This window comes from Arthrobotrys flagrans (genome assembly GCF_004000055.1).
Source record: "Arthrobotrys flagrans strain CBS H-5679 chromosome Unknown unitig_1, whole genome shotgun sequence".
NCBI lineage: Eukaryota > Fungi > Ascomycota > Orbiliomycetes > Orbiliales > Orbiliaceae > Arthrobotrys > Arthrobotrys flagrans.
In genome coordinates this window covers 970,466-988,854 of record NW_027137556.1, presented here as the reverse complement: position 1 = coordinate 988,854, position 18,389 = coordinate 970,466, and the positions used below count along the sequence as shown (strand labels likewise).

The 18,389-nt window shown below is 46.7% G+C and overlaps 10 protein-coding genes across 10 annotated transcripts; 5 read left to right on the top strand and 5 right to left on the bottom strand.

Moving 5' to 3' along the window:
- Positions 1 to 182: 182 nt before the first annotated feature.
- DFL_008286 (uncharacterized protein) lies at positions 183 to 809 on the bottom strand (the record flags this gene model as incomplete). Its single annotated transcript, XM_067637999.1, has 2 exons — positions 183 to 523; positions 602 to 809. 2 exons carry the CDS (start codon positions 807 to 809, stop codon positions 183 to 185), a joined length of 549 nt encoding a protein of 182 aa, XP_067485933.1.
- Positions 810 to 3,342: 2,533 nt separating this feature from the next.
- On the bottom strand, positions 3,343 to 4,014 carry DFL_008285 (uncharacterized protein; the record flags this gene model as incomplete). Its single annotated transcript, XM_067637998.1, has 1 exon — positions 3,343 to 4,014. The coding sequence occupies one exon, from the start codon at positions 4,012 to 4,014 to the stop codon at positions 3,343 to 3,345; it is 672 nt and encodes a 223-aa protein (XP_067485932.1).
- Positions 4,015 to 5,372: 1,358 nt separating this feature from the next.
- DFL_008284 (uncharacterized protein) lies at positions 5,373 to 7,268 on the bottom strand (the record flags this gene model as incomplete). The annotated part of the gene is made up of 2 exons (XM_067637997.1): positions 5,373 to 7,091; positions 7,161 to 7,268. 2 exons carry the CDS (start codon positions 7,266 to 7,268, stop codon positions 5,373 to 5,375), a joined length of 1,827 nt encoding a protein of 608 aa, XP_067485931.1.
- A 1,292-nt stretch (positions 7,269 to 8,560) lies between these two features.
- Positions 8,561 to 8,881, top strand: DFL_008283 (uncharacterized protein; the record flags this gene model as incomplete). The annotated part of the gene is made up of 1 exon (XM_067637996.1): positions 8,561 to 8,881. One exon carries the CDS (start codon positions 8,561 to 8,563, stop codon positions 8,879 to 8,881), a length of 321 nt encoding a protein of 106 aa, XP_067485930.1.
- Positions 8,882 to 8,892: 11 nt separating this feature from the next.
- On the top strand, positions 8,893 to 10,951 carry DFL_008282 (uncharacterized protein; the record flags this gene model as incomplete). The annotated part of the gene is made up of 3 exons (XM_067637995.1): positions 8,893 to 8,971; positions 9,492 to 10,473; positions 10,537 to 10,951. 3 exons carry the CDS (start codon positions 8,893 to 8,895, stop codon positions 10,949 to 10,951), a joined length of 1,476 nt encoding a protein of 491 aa, XP_067485929.1.
- Positions 10,952 to 11,023: 72 nt separating this feature from the next.
- On the top strand, positions 11,024 to 11,308 carry DFL_008281 (uncharacterized protein; the record flags this gene model as incomplete). The annotated part of the gene is made up of 1 exon (XM_067637994.1): positions 11,024 to 11,308. One exon carries the CDS (start codon positions 11,024 to 11,026, stop codon positions 11,306 to 11,308), a length of 285 nt encoding a protein of 94 aa, XP_067485928.1.
- Positions 11,309 to 11,890: 582 nt separating this feature from the next.
- DFL_008279 (uncharacterized protein) lies at positions 11,891 to 12,997 on the bottom strand (the record flags this gene model as incomplete). The annotated part of the gene is made up of 2 exons (XM_067637991.1): positions 11,891 to 12,100; positions 12,161 to 12,997. 2 exons carry the CDS (start codon positions 12,995 to 12,997, stop codon positions 11,891 to 11,893), a joined length of 1,047 nt encoding a protein of 348 aa, XP_067485926.1.
- On the top strand, positions 12,285 to 12,866 carry DFL_008280 (uncharacterized protein; the record flags this gene model as incomplete). The annotated part of the gene is made up of 2 exons (XM_067637993.1): positions 12,285 to 12,502; positions 12,554 to 12,866. 2 exons carry the CDS (start codon positions 12,285 to 12,287, stop codon positions 12,864 to 12,866), a joined length of 531 nt encoding a protein of 176 aa, XP_067485927.1.
- A 1,228-nt stretch (positions 12,998 to 14,225) lies between the features above and the next one.
- DFL_008278 (uncharacterized protein) lies at positions 14,226 to 15,088 on the top strand (the record flags this gene model as incomplete). Its single annotated transcript, XM_067637990.1, has 3 exons — positions 14,226 to 14,457; positions 14,586 to 14,785; positions 14,843 to 15,088. 3 exons carry the CDS (start codon positions 14,226 to 14,228, stop codon positions 15,086 to 15,088), a joined length of 678 nt encoding a protein of 225 aa, XP_067485925.1.
- Positions 15,089 to 15,174: 86 nt separating this feature from the next.
- DFL_008277 (uncharacterized protein) lies at positions 15,175 to 16,179 on the bottom strand (the record flags this gene model as incomplete). The annotated part of the gene is made up of 5 exons (XM_067637989.1): positions 15,175 to 15,737; positions 15,780 to 15,802; positions 15,870 to 15,898; positions 15,987 to 16,000; positions 16,074 to 16,179. The coding sequence occupies 5 exons, from the start codon at positions 16,177 to 16,179 to the stop codon at positions 15,175 to 15,177; spliced, it is 735 nt and encodes a 244-aa protein (XP_067485924.1).
- Positions 16,180 to 18,389: the final 2,210 nt, after the last annotated feature.

Below are 18,389 nucleotides of genomic sequence, written 5' to 3'. Positions count from 1 at the left end.
GCATGTCAGTGTCTAAGCCGCAGGCAGTGGCCACGAAGATATCAACGAATGGCCATTAACGGCCATATGGTTTGAAGATTTCTATTTTCCATATTTTATCGACAACTAGCAGCAAATTATATCAACAAGGAAGAAGCCAAATGCGCATATATACATGAACAATATAATTACATCATACCCTTTTACTCGTCCTCAAATTTAACACCGCGAGCTACAACTTTGTCCCTATCTTCTTCTTCAAGTGCTACTCTATCTTGTGCATCCTTCTTGACAAACTTCGACGGTGGGGCTTTACCCTCACAGACACGACCGTAGGTCAGATACTTGTCCTTGTATTTATCGAGGATTTTGTTGAGTTGATGGTTGAAGCAGCCTGGATCTGAAGGTTTGGGAATAAATCCTCCAATAACTTTGAACAAGGCAAGAGCGGTGACTTGAGCAAAGTCCTCAACAGCATTGTCGTTGACATAGCTATCTAGAACGCAGGAGCCCTCTGACAGAGCTGTCTTCCAAGCTTGAGATCCTATAAGTCGCGTATCGGTGTATAAGTTGATAAAATACCATGCTTATGGTAAAATAAATTTTTGATTTTTCAACATACCGCTCTCAGCATCATTAAGCTTTAGCATAGCATCCATTTGATGCCCTGTTTCGTGGATCCAAACGGAAGGGGTTGTGCAATTACCCTTGAAAACGATATCACCGCGGTCCGTGTACGCCAATGCCGAACAGCTGTCCTCTGGGGCCGAGATTGGATGTCTCATGAGAGCTTGCATGTGCAAAGGTATTCGGCCAAATAGACTCGCCATCGTTTTGATATCAAGAGGGGAGTTGTTAGCACGACAGAAAATCCATGGTTGGATACATTCCTTCATTTAGAATAGAGAATTAGACCATCTTAGTTTCTTCAGGTCATCTTGGGGAATGGAATTTATACATCGGCGTATGTAACGTTATAGACTTCAGTATTAATATATTCTTAGGGTCGATGACAAGTTCCGTAAAGCAGACTTTACACCCGGTCGGAATTAGCCCGTTGTTCCATTTTTTTGACCTCATGCTCCCCGAAGTCCCTTCTAGTACGACCAAATTTGCCGCAATGCAATTCAATGCATAAACTAGTAAGCCAAGCCTCGATCGATCGACGTCTATAGATCTAACAACCAACCAAAGGTGATTTTACCGTATAGACATCTTCGAAAGAAAAAAGAAGGTATTTTCAATTGCCCCTTAGCTTAGAGAAAACAGTGCTCGACTTTCATATAGCGTGCAAAGTTCTTGACCAAATCCATCTACGTTCGTTAAACTCAAGACAAGAAATGTGTGCAGCGAGCAGGAGACAGAGTAGACCAGGGCTCACTACATTCACGTGACTGTATCACATCAGCTATAGATTATGACGACGACGACATCATAGCTCGAATATATCAAAGCTGTTAGCTCGGAAGAGGAGTTAGGCTTCTATGGCTAGTACCGATACTCGATGAACGTATCGATGTATCCTGAGATCTTAATTATAGCAACACATGTTCGTGTTGTATTGTGAGGGTACCTGAGTGCACATAAACGATTTGGGTTGGCTGGGTATCTTATCCAGACCAAGTAGATGAAGTTTTAGAGCGTCTGGTAATTAGGTGTCCTTAGTTAACATGAAGGCTAGGCATGAACTGGAGGTGGTTCGGTTTGCGGATACCGGGGGTTTGGTGGTATTATGTATTTAAAAACAACCGATTCTAACTAGGTAACAAATGGAGTTCTCAAAGGCAGAGGCAGCGAAACAAGTTATATAGAAGCCAAGGGCCAACGCCCGAATGAGCCATAAGGCAATGGTTTTTGGTCAACTCGAACTTTGGGAAAGGCCGGGGCCTTAATACGAACGCAACTGTCTTGTTGACAACTGAAACTTGTACAGCGGTATAGCGAACTCTGGTATACTTCCGCGACACCTGTAACAAAATTTGGGAGATGGATTGAGCTGTCGATGGCTTGTTTTTAACCACCGCATCCATGATAGGCTTTCAGTCTTTGAACTCACTAACTCTCTTGTTGTGTAATTGAATGGTGACACGGCCAAATCTTCCGCCTTCTTCGTTGCCGTAGAATAGTCTAGGTATGGGTGGAGTAGTGAGGGTTAGAAACGAATCCGGATAGGTTGTCAAACTAGTTTTCTGTTGCGCCTTTTGGGAATTTGTCCCTCAACACGGCCAGGCTTTGATAGTAGCCTTATTCATGTATTGCTTGCAGATGAGTTCGGGCTTTAGATGTTCAGAGACATCTAAATTCTTGAGGATGAGGTCCTGAACTGAGAGAGAGAGATTGCAGTAACTATGAACCCGTTCACAGGAGTGCACGCTGATATGATGAAATCCCTGACTGTGGTTTTAGCTTCATTCGCCTCCAAAGAGCGAGTCTGAGTCCGAACTTAGAGTGTCGAGCCCTGGACGCAAAATTGGTATGATCGGTTCTGACAACTTACTGGTAATAAGCTGAAGGCTGTTGAAGCCAGAGGGTGATGGTAATCAGGGATTGTAGATATTGTTTTAGATACTTTGTAAAAAAGATATCTTAGATGCGGGGATAGGGTTCTAATTTATATAAAAGGTACCGTGCGCGTTTTTAGCAGATTTCCAGGCCAGATACACGAGACTAGGCCAGATCTAAAGGACTCGGTGTATTTATGGCCCCTTTTCAGTTGGACAACCATATGGAATTGACGCTCTCGGCATCCAAAAGGTTTCGTGGACGATAAGAGAAACCTTAAGTTAGTCTAGAAACAAGACGGGTGCTGCACCCGTCTGCCTCTGCCTCTAGACTAACCTGAAGTATATATAGATGTATAGCCAGCTTTTTCGTTGTCATGACATTAATTATATCGTAGACAAGTTTTGGAGTTAACGGAGACTAGCTGGAAAGAAAACCTAAGTTAGAAATATATCTGTATCAATCCCTCTTCGTAGATAAACCTGGGATGTGTCCTCGAAAAAAAATTAAAAGAAGAAGGAACATTAACGGCCAAAGATGTGTCAACCTTCACCCCTATTCATTGCCTTCACCAAACGTAAACCCAGAAGGAGAACCAGGTTGCGCAACAGCCCACGACTCTCCGTTCCGGAATCGACATCCAAGAACCAAGGCGTTAGTCACAATCTCCAAGCAGTATCCGCCAGTCTTCTTCCCTTCTTCCTCCGTTGTTTTGATCTGCTTCCAATATCCAGGACACGGAACGGCCACTCGAGCTTCGATTTCGATAGATGAAGTATAAAGCCCGCCCTCTTGTGATCTGAAATCTCTCATAGACGCGTCAAATATTTCCCAATCGTATCGATCAAGGAATAACTCCATCTACTTGCCGAGTGTTGCACACGGTTGAGCAGCAAGGTCATACATTTGGGGACCTGGGACGAGTTTCCAATACTGCCATACCTCCACGTGCCTGTTGTACTTGCCATATTCCGGATGGCTTGGATCAACGATGTAGGCCGGATCGGAGAGATAGTGGGAGATATTTCTGTTGCCACAGAACAATCCTGGAGAAGTACCTGGCTCTGGCCCATTATATCCGACGAAGCACCTGGCCAGAGAAGTATCTATGGCCTCTTCACTGGCTTCAGGCTCCCTAATTCTGTTTGTGACCGGAGAGTTCACGAAGTCGACACCAGTAGTGATTCTGTCCAAGTTGAGGAGCTTCGGATCCATCCTGAATTTTGAGAAGATGAAGACACCTCGGTGCACGAGCCATAGGGAAGAGTCCATGCATAACCCGAGAGATGGAAGTTCCTTAGGCCTCTCTAACGGCGCATTTTTGAACTCGATCTTGGCCGGGACATATCTGCTGAGGGGAAGGGAGTGTTCGATGAAGTTATACCACTTCTTGCAGACAAGTCGGAGAGTGGAGTATTGAGAAACATCAGCACACTCTAACACGTTGTAGTGTATCTCCACCGGAAAATTTAGGAGGAGAGGCGGTTGCTCCTTGCACACGGTTGGCAGACTAATTAGAGTATTAGCTTCCATTACGCTCGAAGTCTGCAAAATGCTCTAGTTAGCCTTATCGTTCGGTTACCGTTCACATTCCAAAGACACAAACCTTAAGGAGGTATTGGCAAGGCAGCAATCGGTTTATGTTAGATCTATTTTGAGGAGGACAGACTTGATGTGAAGTTGTCACGGGGAGCAGATATATATATCCAATTCGATATTATTAAAGAATAAACAATGCAGGATAAGTATATAATACTAAGAGACCGATGAAGAGCGCGCCAGTTTGAGAATTAAATATAGTTGGAAGCACTATGCGTGCGATTAGACGATGGAGATAGATGGCGGGATGTGTGGAGAAAAAACTTCGTGGGCCATGTTTATGGAGTAGTTTTATTAATTCTACCATTATTAAAAGGGAAAATCGGAATACACACTTGCCTTGCACGCTTGATGACAGATCAAGTGACTTCAAGTTACGGGCCGTTGATCTTGCTCGCCCTGAAGGGTCCTGGCCCAGTGCCCCCCGTTGTGCCCGAGACCCTCTTCATTTTCCTTGCTTTGAAATCTGGCTTTCTTCTCCATCTTCACTCTCACTCCAACTTTGACATCTGTTAGTTCCGTATACCCGATTTCCCCGATTTCTTCAATAAAAAAATTAGACTTACCAATTAGTATTGATATCCTAAGAACTTTATGAGTTTCAGCAATACTCCACACTAAAACCTGTTCTATCCTTCGAATTTTTCACGAAGACTTGTATTTGAATCGAACCATAGGTGCTGGACTTCGAGGCGACGTAAGTGCGTGAGCACCACCTATGTCCTCTGCGTATACCCTTTCATACTTCTAGTAGTAAGGATGCCCATTTGCAAAGCTGTAGAGACATTTTTTTAAGACAATGACTGATGTTTCTGTCATCGGAGGGAGTTTTTTTTTTTTTAGTAATCTTAGACACGAGGGCTCTCGTAACAGCATTTGACAAAGTATCGAGCTATCACTAGATCTGTAAAGTCGATAGTCAGGAAGCGTTTGAGAAATAGTTATTACCTATCGAAAATATGAATAGGCTCGGATAGGTCATCTATACTGAGCGGTTTTTTATCCTGTCCGATGGACAGCTAATGGTCCAGTTCACGCTGTGGGCGCTACCATGGATCCAATGCAACTTTCCCTGAAATCATGTGGTATCTTTATGCCTGTGTAACGCTAAAAGGCCTTAGTTCAGCTTAAAATACGATTCGATTCGATTCGACCTAAGAATGCAGTATAGACATTATATGTAATATTACAATGGGTATTCTTGTCGGCTTAACGTTACTTGAAATAGAAAAAAAAATGTTAGAATGTGGGCTAAAAATAAATACATCTCAATCTATGTCGTTTCCTGTTATTCACCACCCATTTGCTATCAACTCCGCCGCTCTCTCCGCAATACCATACACCGCAGTCTGAATATGCGCAGAGATTTGCACAGGAATAACAGACGCATCAACAATCCTCAGATTAGTTGTTCCATAAACCTTTAGGTTGCAATCTACAACTCCATTTTGTGCCTTCGGTAACATAGCACAAGTACCGACAGGGTGCCACAATGTCGACACCGTATCCTTAGCATAAGCGAGGATTTGGGCGTCCGTGGAGACAAGGCTGCCTGGTTCGTATTCTTTAACAAGGATGTCTTTTAGAGGAGCGGTTCTTGCGACTCTTCGAAGGTATTTTATGATTTGCTTGACTGCTTCGGTATCATAGGAGTTTGAGAGGTAGTTTGGATCGATCACTGGTGGGTTGGAGGGGTTTGCGGTATCGATGTGGACACTGCCCTTAGAAAAGGAATGCTGGAGGATACCTAGTAAAGTGACGTATTGATTTCCGTACTCGGCAGAGCCTGCGGCGGGGTAGCCTTTGGTGCCAGTGTAGCCATCAGCGAAGAGAACTTCAAGCTGAGGGATTCCGGCTTTAACAGCCTCGCAAGTAAGGTGGTGCAATTTAGTTTGGTCAACAACATTGCCCGGGGATGCAGAAAGGGCTGCGAGATGGTTCATGACGGTATCTGAGCCAAGAATTTGTTTCCAATTGAGGAAGGCAAAGTTACTGCCGTTGTAGTCGAAAGCGGATGGTTGATTGGATTGATAAAGGGCCATTTGTTCGGCGGCATATGTAGAGTTTGTGGTTAGGGAGTCAAAGGAGGTGAAACCTGGTTTTAACTGGTAGGCGATACTGACGTAGACGTGATCTTGAAGATTTTCACCAACGCCTGGAAGGTTGATTATGGTTTTGATCCCGGCTTTGGAGAGGATGGAACTTTGACCAATGCCCGAGGTTTCGAGAATTTGAGGTGACTGGAAGGCTCCAGCAGAGAGAATAACCTCCTTGGTTGCGGTGTAGATAGTACCGTTCTCGAGTGTGACGCCGGTTGCCTGTTGTCCCTTGCTGGTAGACTTCAAATTGATCTTCTGTACAGTTGCATCTGTAACAACATGGACATTGGGACCGGCAATCCACAGATACTCTGGGGCCCATGATCTTGTGTAGTTTGAGTCCCTAATATTACTCGGCTGATACACCGCGCCCATTGGGTTTCCATTCAAGGATTCCAAGTTGGTGGGGATCCCGAGATTGTTCATGGTGGGGATGAACGGTAGCTGCTGAGGAGGTTGTATCCGATCCACTGTCGTCTGGATCGGGCCGCCCTTTCCAACTCCGGTATTCAATCCGAAAATATTGCTAGTCTTAACATAGTTTTCGACCTTCAACATATACTTGATCATATTGCCCCATCCCCATCCATGGTTTCCAAGGTCTCCCCAGGCATCATATTCGGTTTTAGCAGCGCGATCCCACACCATGAAGTTTAGTGCAGATGTGCCACCGAGAACACGCCCCCTGCTCTGGCCGATCACCCGATTGCCGATATTTTCTTGCGGGGTTGTGAGGAATTTCCAATCATAAGGTCCGAAAAGAGTAGAGCCTTTAAGCCCAGGAATGCTGATTCCTGGTTCATTGGTGGGGGGTGCCGGACCGGCTTCGAGAACTAGGACCTTTGTATTTGGGAGTTTCTGTCCTAGTCTTGTTGCCAATGCAAGGCCAGCGGTGCCGCCACCTACGACTATCTGAGACACAAAGGATGATAAGTCAGACAGAGCACATGGGCATGAAGTTTATTAGAAGAAAGAACTTACAAAGTCATAATAAGTTGCAGATGCATCCTGTCGAGAACGGATTGTCGCCGCGGTTGAGTCTCCTGGCAGCAGCGACAATGCCAGAACAGCAGCGGAAGTGAAGAGCATATCGCACAATAATCTCGTTCTTTGGATATGAGAAATTGACAACTATAAATCTTCTACCACAAGGCGACACTAAAAAATGTTTTGCGACACCCTCCAAGTGATGACGTAAATGGACCGTGATACGATTAACAGAACAGAGAGCGATGCTTTTAAATTGCGAAAAACAAAAAAGATGTAAATAAAATACACTTCCTCCCCTTCCACGTTTCCGGGAGATCTGCTGTTCGAGGTTTCTATAATAAAAGAGAAATAACGACGCGGCAGGAGACCAGAAGGTGGGTTAGCCTCCTTGCTTTATGTATATTTCTTGTGAAGGAGTTCACTCTATTCCGATTCCTCGCATGGGTAAACCTACCTATTGGCTGGACCGCTCTTCCAAGACACGTATAAAATGAACCAAGTCCTAGCATTTTAGGCCGAATTCAAATCGACTCCTTGCACCTACACTCCAAACACGAGGATGTTAATAAAGGATGCCTGTTGGCCGGACTCTTGCTTGGAGTATATCATGCATGCCGGTATAAGTTCTTTCGCCTGGAATATATCAACATCGAGCACCTTTGGATTTAGCCGGCCAAATTCCCTAAAATTGAGGGTTGCGCCTGGGATCGGCGTGGCAGGCTTCCTTTCACCAATAGACGCATCAAGTTGTTCCGCTGCATGCAGGCCTGCGCAGGTCGTGAAATCCAGGTCCTTGGCCGAGAAGCCACATGGTTTTGGAAGAAACTGCCCCTTGCTTCGATTGGTAAGAGATCACGCTATCGGAACTTGATCTAGATCTCTATTTGGGATTCTTCTCAGTGATATCGGCTCCTGTTATCGGCGATTCGATAGAAACTTGGAACAATTGTATAAGAAGCGGTCCAAGCGTGTTTTGTATAAGGCTGGCGAGCCACCGAGCTTTCTTTCCCAACATCCCGCAGATTTTAAGGGATTTTAAAGCGGGTGTCCGTCGTCATTCAACCCACTTTAGGACCATCAGGATAAATCTCAATCTGACAGTAATATTCGAGAAATTAATATCGCCATTTAAATTTAACCAGGCATACTCCGTATTGGCCGGGTAAAAGGCGACTCAGAGTATAGCCACGGCCTAACAGGCGCCAGACGCATGTTCTAGACACTTTTGCCATCTCCATTTCATTGCCAAACGATATAATCGAACCCCTCCACTTCTAGAACATAGGGCTATATAGACCCTATATCATGAAGCTTAAGCTAAAGTTGTGGACACAACTTTTAAATCTTAGCTGAGCTGAGGCGCTTTGTGGCAACCGGTTGGGGCCACGGGGATGGGGCGGCTTGGCCAATGGCATGGCAGGCCGTATGCAAGGAACGCGCCAAAGAGCGCAAACCCTGTTGCTTTCCAGCCGGGCTCATCTGCAAACCATCCTCATTTGACCCGCTGGACCTCGCTTCACTCCATCAACCTCTTCCTCTTCCTCTCCATCATCACCAACCTCCCCATCATCATCAAAATCATCTCCACCATCGACATCATCACCAAATCAGCAAATCCCGGGCCATCGCCAGTACCAGTAGCCTCGGTACCCGAGAACACGTCCTCTGAAGGACCAATCCGCGGACCCATTTTGCAGGGGATACCGCCTTAACCACAGGCGCGATGGGCGGAGCAACCAGGCCCCGCCGTTCGACGCGGCGGGAGGAGAAAGAAAAGGAGAAGGAGAAGGAGAAGCAACCAAGTATGTCTCAACTTCCCGTCATATGAGTCTCTTTGACATCGGTAATTCGATACTGGTTGAAAGGGAGGACCCGAGAAGAGAAGGCCTCGGCTCGTCGCGTTTGAGGCACTTCGCCGTCAAGTCGGGGATCGGATTGAAGGGGGGAGGATGGGAGGGAGGATAGCTAGCAGTGAAAGAACCTGTCGAATGAGTTCAATCCGGATAGCTGGATCAATGGAATGGAATGGATTGATTGATGGGCTGATGGGAAGACGTCTTTGTTCACCAGGAGAACGAGCAGACTGCGCAACAACCCAGAAGCTACCTACCCGACTGTCCACTTTCTTTCTTCCTTCCTCTCTTCTATGCCTTTGCTTCCACCTCCCCATTGACACTTTTCACCTCCCCCCCCACTGTCATCATCACCATCATCTTTCTCCTCATCACCATCACCACCTTCATTTCCCTACTCCCACTTGGCATCACATCGTCATATCAAATCTCTTTCAAGTCCCAATCTAACCTCTCGCCCGTCGAGTAGCTCCTCTCCCTGAATCTCCGAGTAACGACGAAGCAGACGAAGAGGAGGATCCTGCTGAGCAATCGGACGCCTCCGAGGAACCAGTAGTAGAACAACCTACAAGACGTCGAGGCCGACCTCCCAGGAAAGCTACGATCGTCGAGCCTCCACCCATTGACGACTTTGACGAGGCAGAGACACCAGGCCCAGGTTCACCTACTGCACCAGATTCGCCGTCCAGCATGCCCCAAAGACGTCGAGGGAGAGGTAGACCCTCGAGCTCCGGCCTCGGTGGGAGAAGCCGGGGAGCCCGTGGTGGGCCATCCCACACGACCAGCGTTCCAAGCGATAAGTTCGGGAACGAACAGCAGGTCAAGAACAACGAGATCGACCTTCCCGAGGACCCTGCTGGGGAACTCAAGGTCGACAAGGATGGAAACTTACTAGGCGGCCGCCAATATCGTTGCCGCACGTTCACTATGATGAACTGTGGGGACCAACTATACATGTTGTCCACCGAGCCTGCCCGTTGTGCCGGATTCCGTGATTCCTATCTCTTCTTCCAACGACACAAACAACTTTACAAGATCATTTGTAATGACGAAGAGAAGTTTGACCTCATCAAGAGGAATATCATTCCTCATTCGTATAAAGGTCGAGCTATCGGCGTTTGTACAGCCCGCTCCGTCTTTCGTGAGTTTGGGGCTCGCATGATCGTCGGAGGCAAGAAGGTCACAGATGACTACTATGAACAAGCCGCGAGAATGCGTGGAGACAAGGAAGGCGAAATCGCCGACCCAGATGACCGACTCCCCCCACCAGGTGTCCCATACAACCAGAACCAATATGTTGCCTGGCATGGAGCCAGTGCCGTCTACCACCAGAGCGCTCCTGCCATCATCGAAAACAAGACCTCGAGTGCCGGAGGTCTTCTCACCGTCAACAACAAAAAGAAGAAGCTCACGGAAGATAATTGGATGGCCGAGGTTGCCCAGAATACCGCGTAAGTACTTCACTCGTGCGACCAATGTTCAATTTCGCAGGATTACTAACCCAGATATTATAGCGAGTACAACAAGCTCATTACAGAGCACCGTCTTGCTCGTACTCTCACTGGCCTCTACGAGCCACACACAAACCAAAAGCACTTCCCGGGTACTCTTCAGCCTACGGCCGCCAAGTTCGAGAAGATTTCGGATTCAATGCTGCCACCCGATCAATTCCTTGACCCATCCGTTCCTGCTGAAAAGCGGAAGTACCCTCGTGGCGCGTCTGCCACCATAGAGCAATTGACGGTGGCCCCTCCCGTTTCCATGCCCCTCTCAGCTCGTGAATACGCACAGGGTCGGGGTATCATGTTCGTCGACCCATCGATCTACGCAGACCAACTCCCTGAGATCAAGAATGCTATCATTGCCCAAGTCGAGGCCGAAAAAGCACATCTCGCCCAAATCGGGATCAAACCGCTCCCATCCAACTAGTCTCAGGATGGACCGCGCCCTTTTTCCCACCCATTGCATTCTTTTAGGAATACCTTCGCCGATCCCCCCGTTATGTTTCCCAGGATTACATATCATAACAACTACGGTCGCGAAGACCGGGTCTACGCGCTGCTCGTCAATGAACCTATCCGCGGTTGGGACCATATTGACGAACAATTTCAAGAGCAGCCTTCTAAGAACAATAACGAAACCGACACAGAAATGGAAATGGAAGCGACAGAGGCCGATACCAACCTCAAATTCGATGTCAAATCCAAAGGGGGTAGAGGACGCAAGCGTCGAGCGGAGGAGATGGAGGATTCAGATGATGCTTGGGTTACTTCTGACCTCATCTAGTCCTCCACACTACAAAGAACCACTTCACCTATTCTTTTTTTGTTTTTCTCGCGATGGCGTTTTCACAATTCTCTACACACACATGTTTTCTGAACGCATCATAATATCCTTCAATTAATGCATGTATTTCCTACACGATGACATGAGCCACGATTCATGAAAATTCCTTTTATTGCTTCGAGCGTGGCCTATACACACAACCCCTAACGATACAAGGTCATATCTTCACCCAATCCCCATGTCATCCTACCCTAAACTCCAACCCCGTTTTCATTCAAATCGGCCCTGACCTCTAGCTAGTGATTGGCTAACCTCGAAGCACCCTTAAAAAATATATATATTAAAAAAAGATATTAAAAAATTTGCTCTTCAAAATCCATTAGGCGTGAATTCAATGAATACCCTAAAGGGCATCGCCGTCGTAGTTCCATATATACGTAGTACTTCGAGGGTATTCAGTTAGATACAATCACCCCAAGTTAATAAAACTTTGCGTACAGGCAACCGCGCTCATCAACCTCGTAAAAAATTTAAACACTTGTGGATAGTCCTAGAACCACTTAGATGGTAGGTGTTGATATTTTATTTCCGAATCAGTTGAACCTGTGCAACGTCGTGCGCAGTTACTTGCGAGTGCGCCGAGAAAGTAACGACAAAATCACCACCTTCGAACTCGATACTATACGCCGACTTCGTCCATTCTACCGTTCTTGAAAACCCTGGCGTATCCTGCATTGCTAGTATCACCAAGGGCCGACCAGTAGAACCGGCGGAGACGTAGAACCATGTATCCTATACATCCCAAAGATTGTTAGTAAAACGTCATACATAAAGCTACGGGAAGCGACCAACCTCATCTCTTTGATAATGTCCCCAAAGGAATGAAAGTTCCAGCGTCCCAGGCCGTAAGCCTGTCACTACCTGTGTAAGATTGCAACTCTTCCCACCACTTAAATCGTCTGCTGTATTTCGAGCAATGAGATTGTTCCCAGTCGTTGATTCTTCCAACGGAGAGAACCCAGCTGTCGAAGGATCGGTTTGCACCTGCCAACAACCGTCATCGTTGGACCAGCCGTCAAAGTCGTCGGATTTAAAGTCTCCGTTTGTGAGTAAAGAGGACGAGGAGATTGTTTCGTCAAATCCTGGGAAAGGAGTCGGAGAGATACCAGAGATTCCGCTGGCACCGATTATGGAGTAAGTTGCAGTTGTGGGATATGCGTTTTCGGAACCACCCGTGCCCCGTAGGGTATCGATTTCTGAGACGGTGCCGGTGGAAGTTGGGCGATTCTCACTAGTGGTTGTTGCATCCGGTCCACGAGTAGTAGCAGTAGAGGTATCCCCAAAACTAGACGTTCGAGCAGGAGTAGATGCTCCAGTATTACTCGAGTCCGAAGTTTGCGCCGCGGTATCTGGAGAACTATTTCCACTATTCTTACTTTTCAAACCACCCACTAATCCACCCACGAGCGCGCCGATGACAACCACCACTACAACCGCGATAATTATCACTGTCTTTCGAGTAAATGTGAATGTCTTCTTGGAGGAATCGGCCGGATAGCTTGCATTCGGCGGCTGGTAGTGTTGTTGTGAAGAATCCAACATCCCTGCCCCCAACGGCGTCTCATCTTGAATGCCACCGATGGGAGGTGGCGGCGGGCCGTTTGCATAACCATGAGGGGAGAGCGTCATTATTGAAAATGCTGTGACGCTATTTCGTCTACCGATTAATATCTACGGATCCCCTAAAGAGGGGAGGGAGAAGAGAGAGTGTGACAGAGAAATCCTTTCCCCATTATAAGGGGACGGGTGACAATGGAGAGTTTTAAACTCCATGACCCTAGACGAGTAAATATCGCGATCTCGGATTACTAGGTTAACTAAACAGCTTTGGGAGGAAGGACACCGGCAACTTGGCAAGCCGGAGAGCCGTGCTGGTACAGGGCACAAAAACCCATATTGGCCTTGCGCTTGTCCGTATCCTCCTCTTTTTTTCCTCTTGCCCTTGACGGATTAATCCGGAGACCGATGTCAGGCGATCTCTTTTGTTTACGAATCGTATGAGATCGAGGGGGTCATCGCTGGTTCCATGTCCATTTGTCAACAGTTTGTTCTAGGATCAATCCTAGGTGCCAAGGTTGCTGGTGCGAAAAGCGGGTTGAAGCTTTGGCCAAGATTGAACCATGACATATTGATTGTGAGGGCATGGCCCTGTGATAGCTATCTCTTAGCTGTAGCCAATTTATAATCTTGTGTTTCGCGGAGAGTAGTCACAAGAAAAGAGATCTGAAAGGGGTTCTGGGAAGCCAAGCCAAGACAACACATCACTTTGTGGTATTTTGTAATTATCGATGCCCAGAAGCCAAAAGCTTGAGGGTACCTGTGTACATGTACCCCAAAACCTTCTGAGGTCGCTGTGCCACAGCCAAAGATGATGGTCTAAATCATTATTCAATATCCGCAAGTCATGACCCCAATCCGTTAATTAAGTGAACAAAGAAGTTTCGAAATTTCTGTCTCTAGTATACAACCTTACACCTCTAAATCCTAAATGTTGTCAAGAAAATATAGCTAGATGATTCTCGCACTCGCCTTGAAGCGGGGAAGAGGTATATATACTTCGAGTACTCGTTTTACAACTTCATTTCGATTTCACCACGACCAGATGATAGATATGGGAGTATATATATTCACCGGCCGTCTTATCATTTTTACTCCTGGTCCAGTTCTCTACATAAATACCCACAATCTAGGATCTTAAATCTTTATTATATAAAACCTCTATCTGCTACCCTAAATTATGGTCAGAGCGAGCGCAATCACCAAATGCAGACGAAAAGCCCGAACCCGAATACCCTATGGTTCAGGATACATAACCGAATCCCACGGGTACGGCAAACCCGACATTTTTAAAACCGTTATGTACCATCCTACACCACCGGAGACACCGCCGGTGACAGCTTACTACATCGATTGTCAATCTCTTAAAGAGCACCGGCTCGGCGAACCAGCCCGTCCGCTGGTCGGGCGGTGGAGGTTTCAAGAACTTACTTTCAAAGTATACGCTAATGTAAATGGAGAATATGGGGTTATATCGAACGTTACGGCTAGTGAGGATGAGACGGTGGATGAGTTGGTGTACGGCGTTATTGGTATGTCTTGCCCGCCGCGAGGCCGAGTGGCACGCTTCACGTCTTGCTACATATGGCAAGATCCCTATGAATTAGGTATTTTGCGGGTTTTGTGCTAACTTTACCGCTCCCCTATGACCGCATGGTAGCTCAGATACACGAATTGAAGGATACCGATGAGACCCAGAATATTCTTCCCCGTAGAGAAGGGTCTTCATTCGATTTACAATATGAAGGGTCCTCGCTTTTTCAAAAGATAAATACTGAGAACAGGCACTTCGGGCAAAGGATACAGCTCGGGGACCTCTTCCGCCGGGAACCCCAGAACGTATATGAATTACTTTGGAAGGTGCGTGGTTGATATAGCGTCTGCAGAGTTTATGCTGATTGAAAATATTGAATTTAGGAGTACGACGCTCAAGGCCGAGAATGCAAAAATGCATTCTACCGAGAGAAATTATACCCTATAATCGACCTCACAGGCGAACCGGACACAGAAGATGATGAAGATGATGACGAAGATGAAGATTATGAAGCTAAAGCAAATACAAGCACCCCTTTCCGAGCCTTGAGACTACCCGTCCTTGGCGAAAACTTGATCTCGCTCCTATCATCGTCCCCAGCGCTGAGGGACAGATCTCATGACACCTGAATAAACAGCCCTACCAGAAAAACGCTTCCATATCTTCCTAACGCTTGCCATAATGAAGACGAAACAGTGAAACGATACAACTCTCATTAAACTTTCGTAAATCGCCACCAAACATTCGACGTTCCTACCATGGCTAGCGCGCCAGAGCCATCCCTCCCTACTGGCTTTAACGCCGTTCCATCCTTCATTATCAAACTGAAACCATGCTCTGGTAGTTTCGAGACCATAAACATCTCACTGTACTGCATGGTCCGGCCCGAGCAGCGCAAGGTGGCCGGGGAGGGCCAGGGACTATACCCAAGGAAGAGGGTCGTATGGCCTGTCTCAATCGTGAATCCGAGCCAACCGTCCGCTTCATGGCAGCCCCATCGCTGAGCCATGGAACTTTTGTGATAGTCCGTCATATAGACTCCTTCATTACCATCATAGGTGAGTGCCTTGGAAGAATTTGCTTCGGTGATGATGTACGCCGATCCTGGCTCCGGAACATCATTGCCGCCCAGACCGGCTCTCCGATAGGGTGGTTCTGGAACTGGTGGTGCCGTGGGCGGCGAGTTAGTGGTAGTTGTAGTGGTAGTGGTAGAAAAAGTAGTAGAAAAAGTAGTAATAGAAGTAGTTGTAGTGGTAATAGTGGGATATGGGAGAACGGCTACAGAACGCAGCTGGGTTAGTTATAATGTGTCTAACCTACTAGCACCCTCGAATGCCAAAGTACTAGAATATTGATGGTTCAAGACAAGGATGGAGGGGATATGCTTACGAGCTGGGCGCTGCGACTTACCGGGCGTATCTTTCCATGCCGTGATTATACTAGGAAGAAGACAAAAAGTAGAAATGATTACTATGGATGTAGCCCAACATACGGTCTTAAGGAAAGAGTAGCGCGCCCCGCATTTACAGGATTCATTAAGACTGGGTTGAGGGGTTGATCGAGGGGTTAGTCGAGGGGTGGAGAAAGTAGTCGTATGAGGAGGAGACCAGGTACTAGTGTACGAAGGAGGGTTTTCACCACTCAGTAGCGGGTTATTTTCTGTATTCCTCGATGGTCTAGCCCATCCTCCGGGTTGCCCATAGTTATAACCAGTAGCCATTTTCGAGACAACCGATGAATGAAAACCGCGATCTAAGGTTCCGGTATGGTTGTTTGTGGCGATATGGAGGTCAGGAAGTTCGGAAAATGTGAAGCCCCGCCGCGTGGTACAGGCTGATAGGCAATGGCACGCCATGTTAGCAACAGGTGTGGCACCGCAACAACAAGAAAATATAACAACTTCAGGCACGATTTTGATTCGCTTCCGAGACGTATAAAATGCTGCACTGCGCGAGAAAGGACACCAAAACCTTTTCCCAGAAATTATAACTACCTCGCAAAGCATTTTGAGTACATCTACGCTTCGTTATATCGTAGTTAGGAAGCTGAATATGCCTCAAAATACAAGTAACTTTTAGAGAACGAATCCGAGTTCAAACAAGAAAGAACTCCCAGCACTCCTTGACGACTACCAGAAATACATCACGTATCACTAGCAATATATGACATAACACTAGCAATGCACTAAGACATAGGTTCGGATGCTGGACTTTCGTAAACCTCCACCAGACCTCTGGACTCCCGCGTCTAACCCTTGATAATGTTCCTCCATCCCAACCGAGCGGTTCTAATCCATGCCCATTCCTTAGTCTCAATTGAAACCCGCCATTAGGTCGACTCCTTGCCTCAAACTGTTCATTAAAGCGTGCAGACCGAGCGTCGCAATGTAATGTGGCATCGGAAGGCCAGGGTCTATAGCCTAGATAAACCGGCGATCCGTATGTTGCGGTGTTAGCAAATGTGAGCCAACCGTCGGCCTCATAACAAGTCCATATTTGATTGGCGTCGCCGTTCCGATACTTAGATAATTTAACGTCTTTACGGTCGTTATTCGTGTACGTGAGGGCTTTCGTTGAATCTCCTTCAGTGATAATGTACATCGAACCTGGCCAAGGTGAATCGAGGCCGGATAATATGCCTTGGTTAAACTTATTCCAACTGGTGTTTTGGAAGACGGATACGAAGATGGGGGCGTCGATGATACCAAGGACGCAAATAACAGCGGGGATTAATCTTCCAATGAGGCGGAAACGTTTACAAGAAGAGCATTCATGAGGTTGAGGTATTAGGTTGAGACTAGGACTGGGACTGGGACGACGACGTCGTGGGCGAGTATCGGGGTTTCCAAGCAATGTTTCTGCTTCGAAGGACGAGCTCGTCGGAGTGTTAATTGTGGTGCCCGTCGTAGTCGAGTAGTCCGTCGACCTCGACTGGTCTCGTGCCTAGGCATCACGAAGCCTATGCCCGTCATATTGATGTTCGGAAGCCGAATCCATAGACAAATTAACTAATATAATACCAATGATAGAAGGCGTCGGCGTGGTGATAGTCGTTGCACGTCGAGTATTCGTATTTAAATGATGCCTGAAGTTGAAACTGGTGGGGCAATTCGAAAGTTGATACCTAGGGTGAACCCGAGAGTACTTTGGTAGCTATATAGCCACGGAACTGACCGCTTAGCCGTTTGACCTGTAACAAAACCTCGGCGCCCGGCTCGATATTGTCATATCAGTTTCGAACATACTAAGTACTTTATCCTTTTATATTTGCGGCTTCTACGGCAGGCCCAAAACCAATCAGAAAAACAGAGGTTTCCAATTTAAGTACCCTTAACTATCCTTAAGCGAGCTAGTTGATAGTTATGTCATCTCGCCCAATCCCCCTTCGGTCTAGAGTCTTCTCGTTGTGTTAAGGTCCACAAATACAACATGCAACACATCTAGACAGGCACATTCTATCAATATCTCACTACATACAATGACACCTTCATCCCACATCGTAGGTATAGATCGTTGGCGAAAGGATGTTATCCCAACTAGTAGCAAGGTTATATCCCTTGAGCCAACTGGCTGGCAAAAGACACCCGTATGCAGTAGCGATAGATGGTAGATATCATAATCTCATGCGCATAGAGCTACTCATTGGTTTGCCCATAGTACATTGCCCCTAGCCTTTTAGGGGCCCATAGAGATGTTTTCCAACATACTGTTACTGTTTGATTCCGTTATACAAAATTCACCGGAGGTCACTTCTAATCAGTAAGATAGTAGAGGAAGGATGGGAAGCCGATTTACCGTGTATGCCAAGAGACCTAGATCTTTACAGAGTGCCTGTAATCAAGGTATAGGATTATGGTATGTGGGCGTGTGGATAGCTAGATACTTTATACTTTTGAAGATAGCTAGATACTTTATACTTTGAACCTGGCAC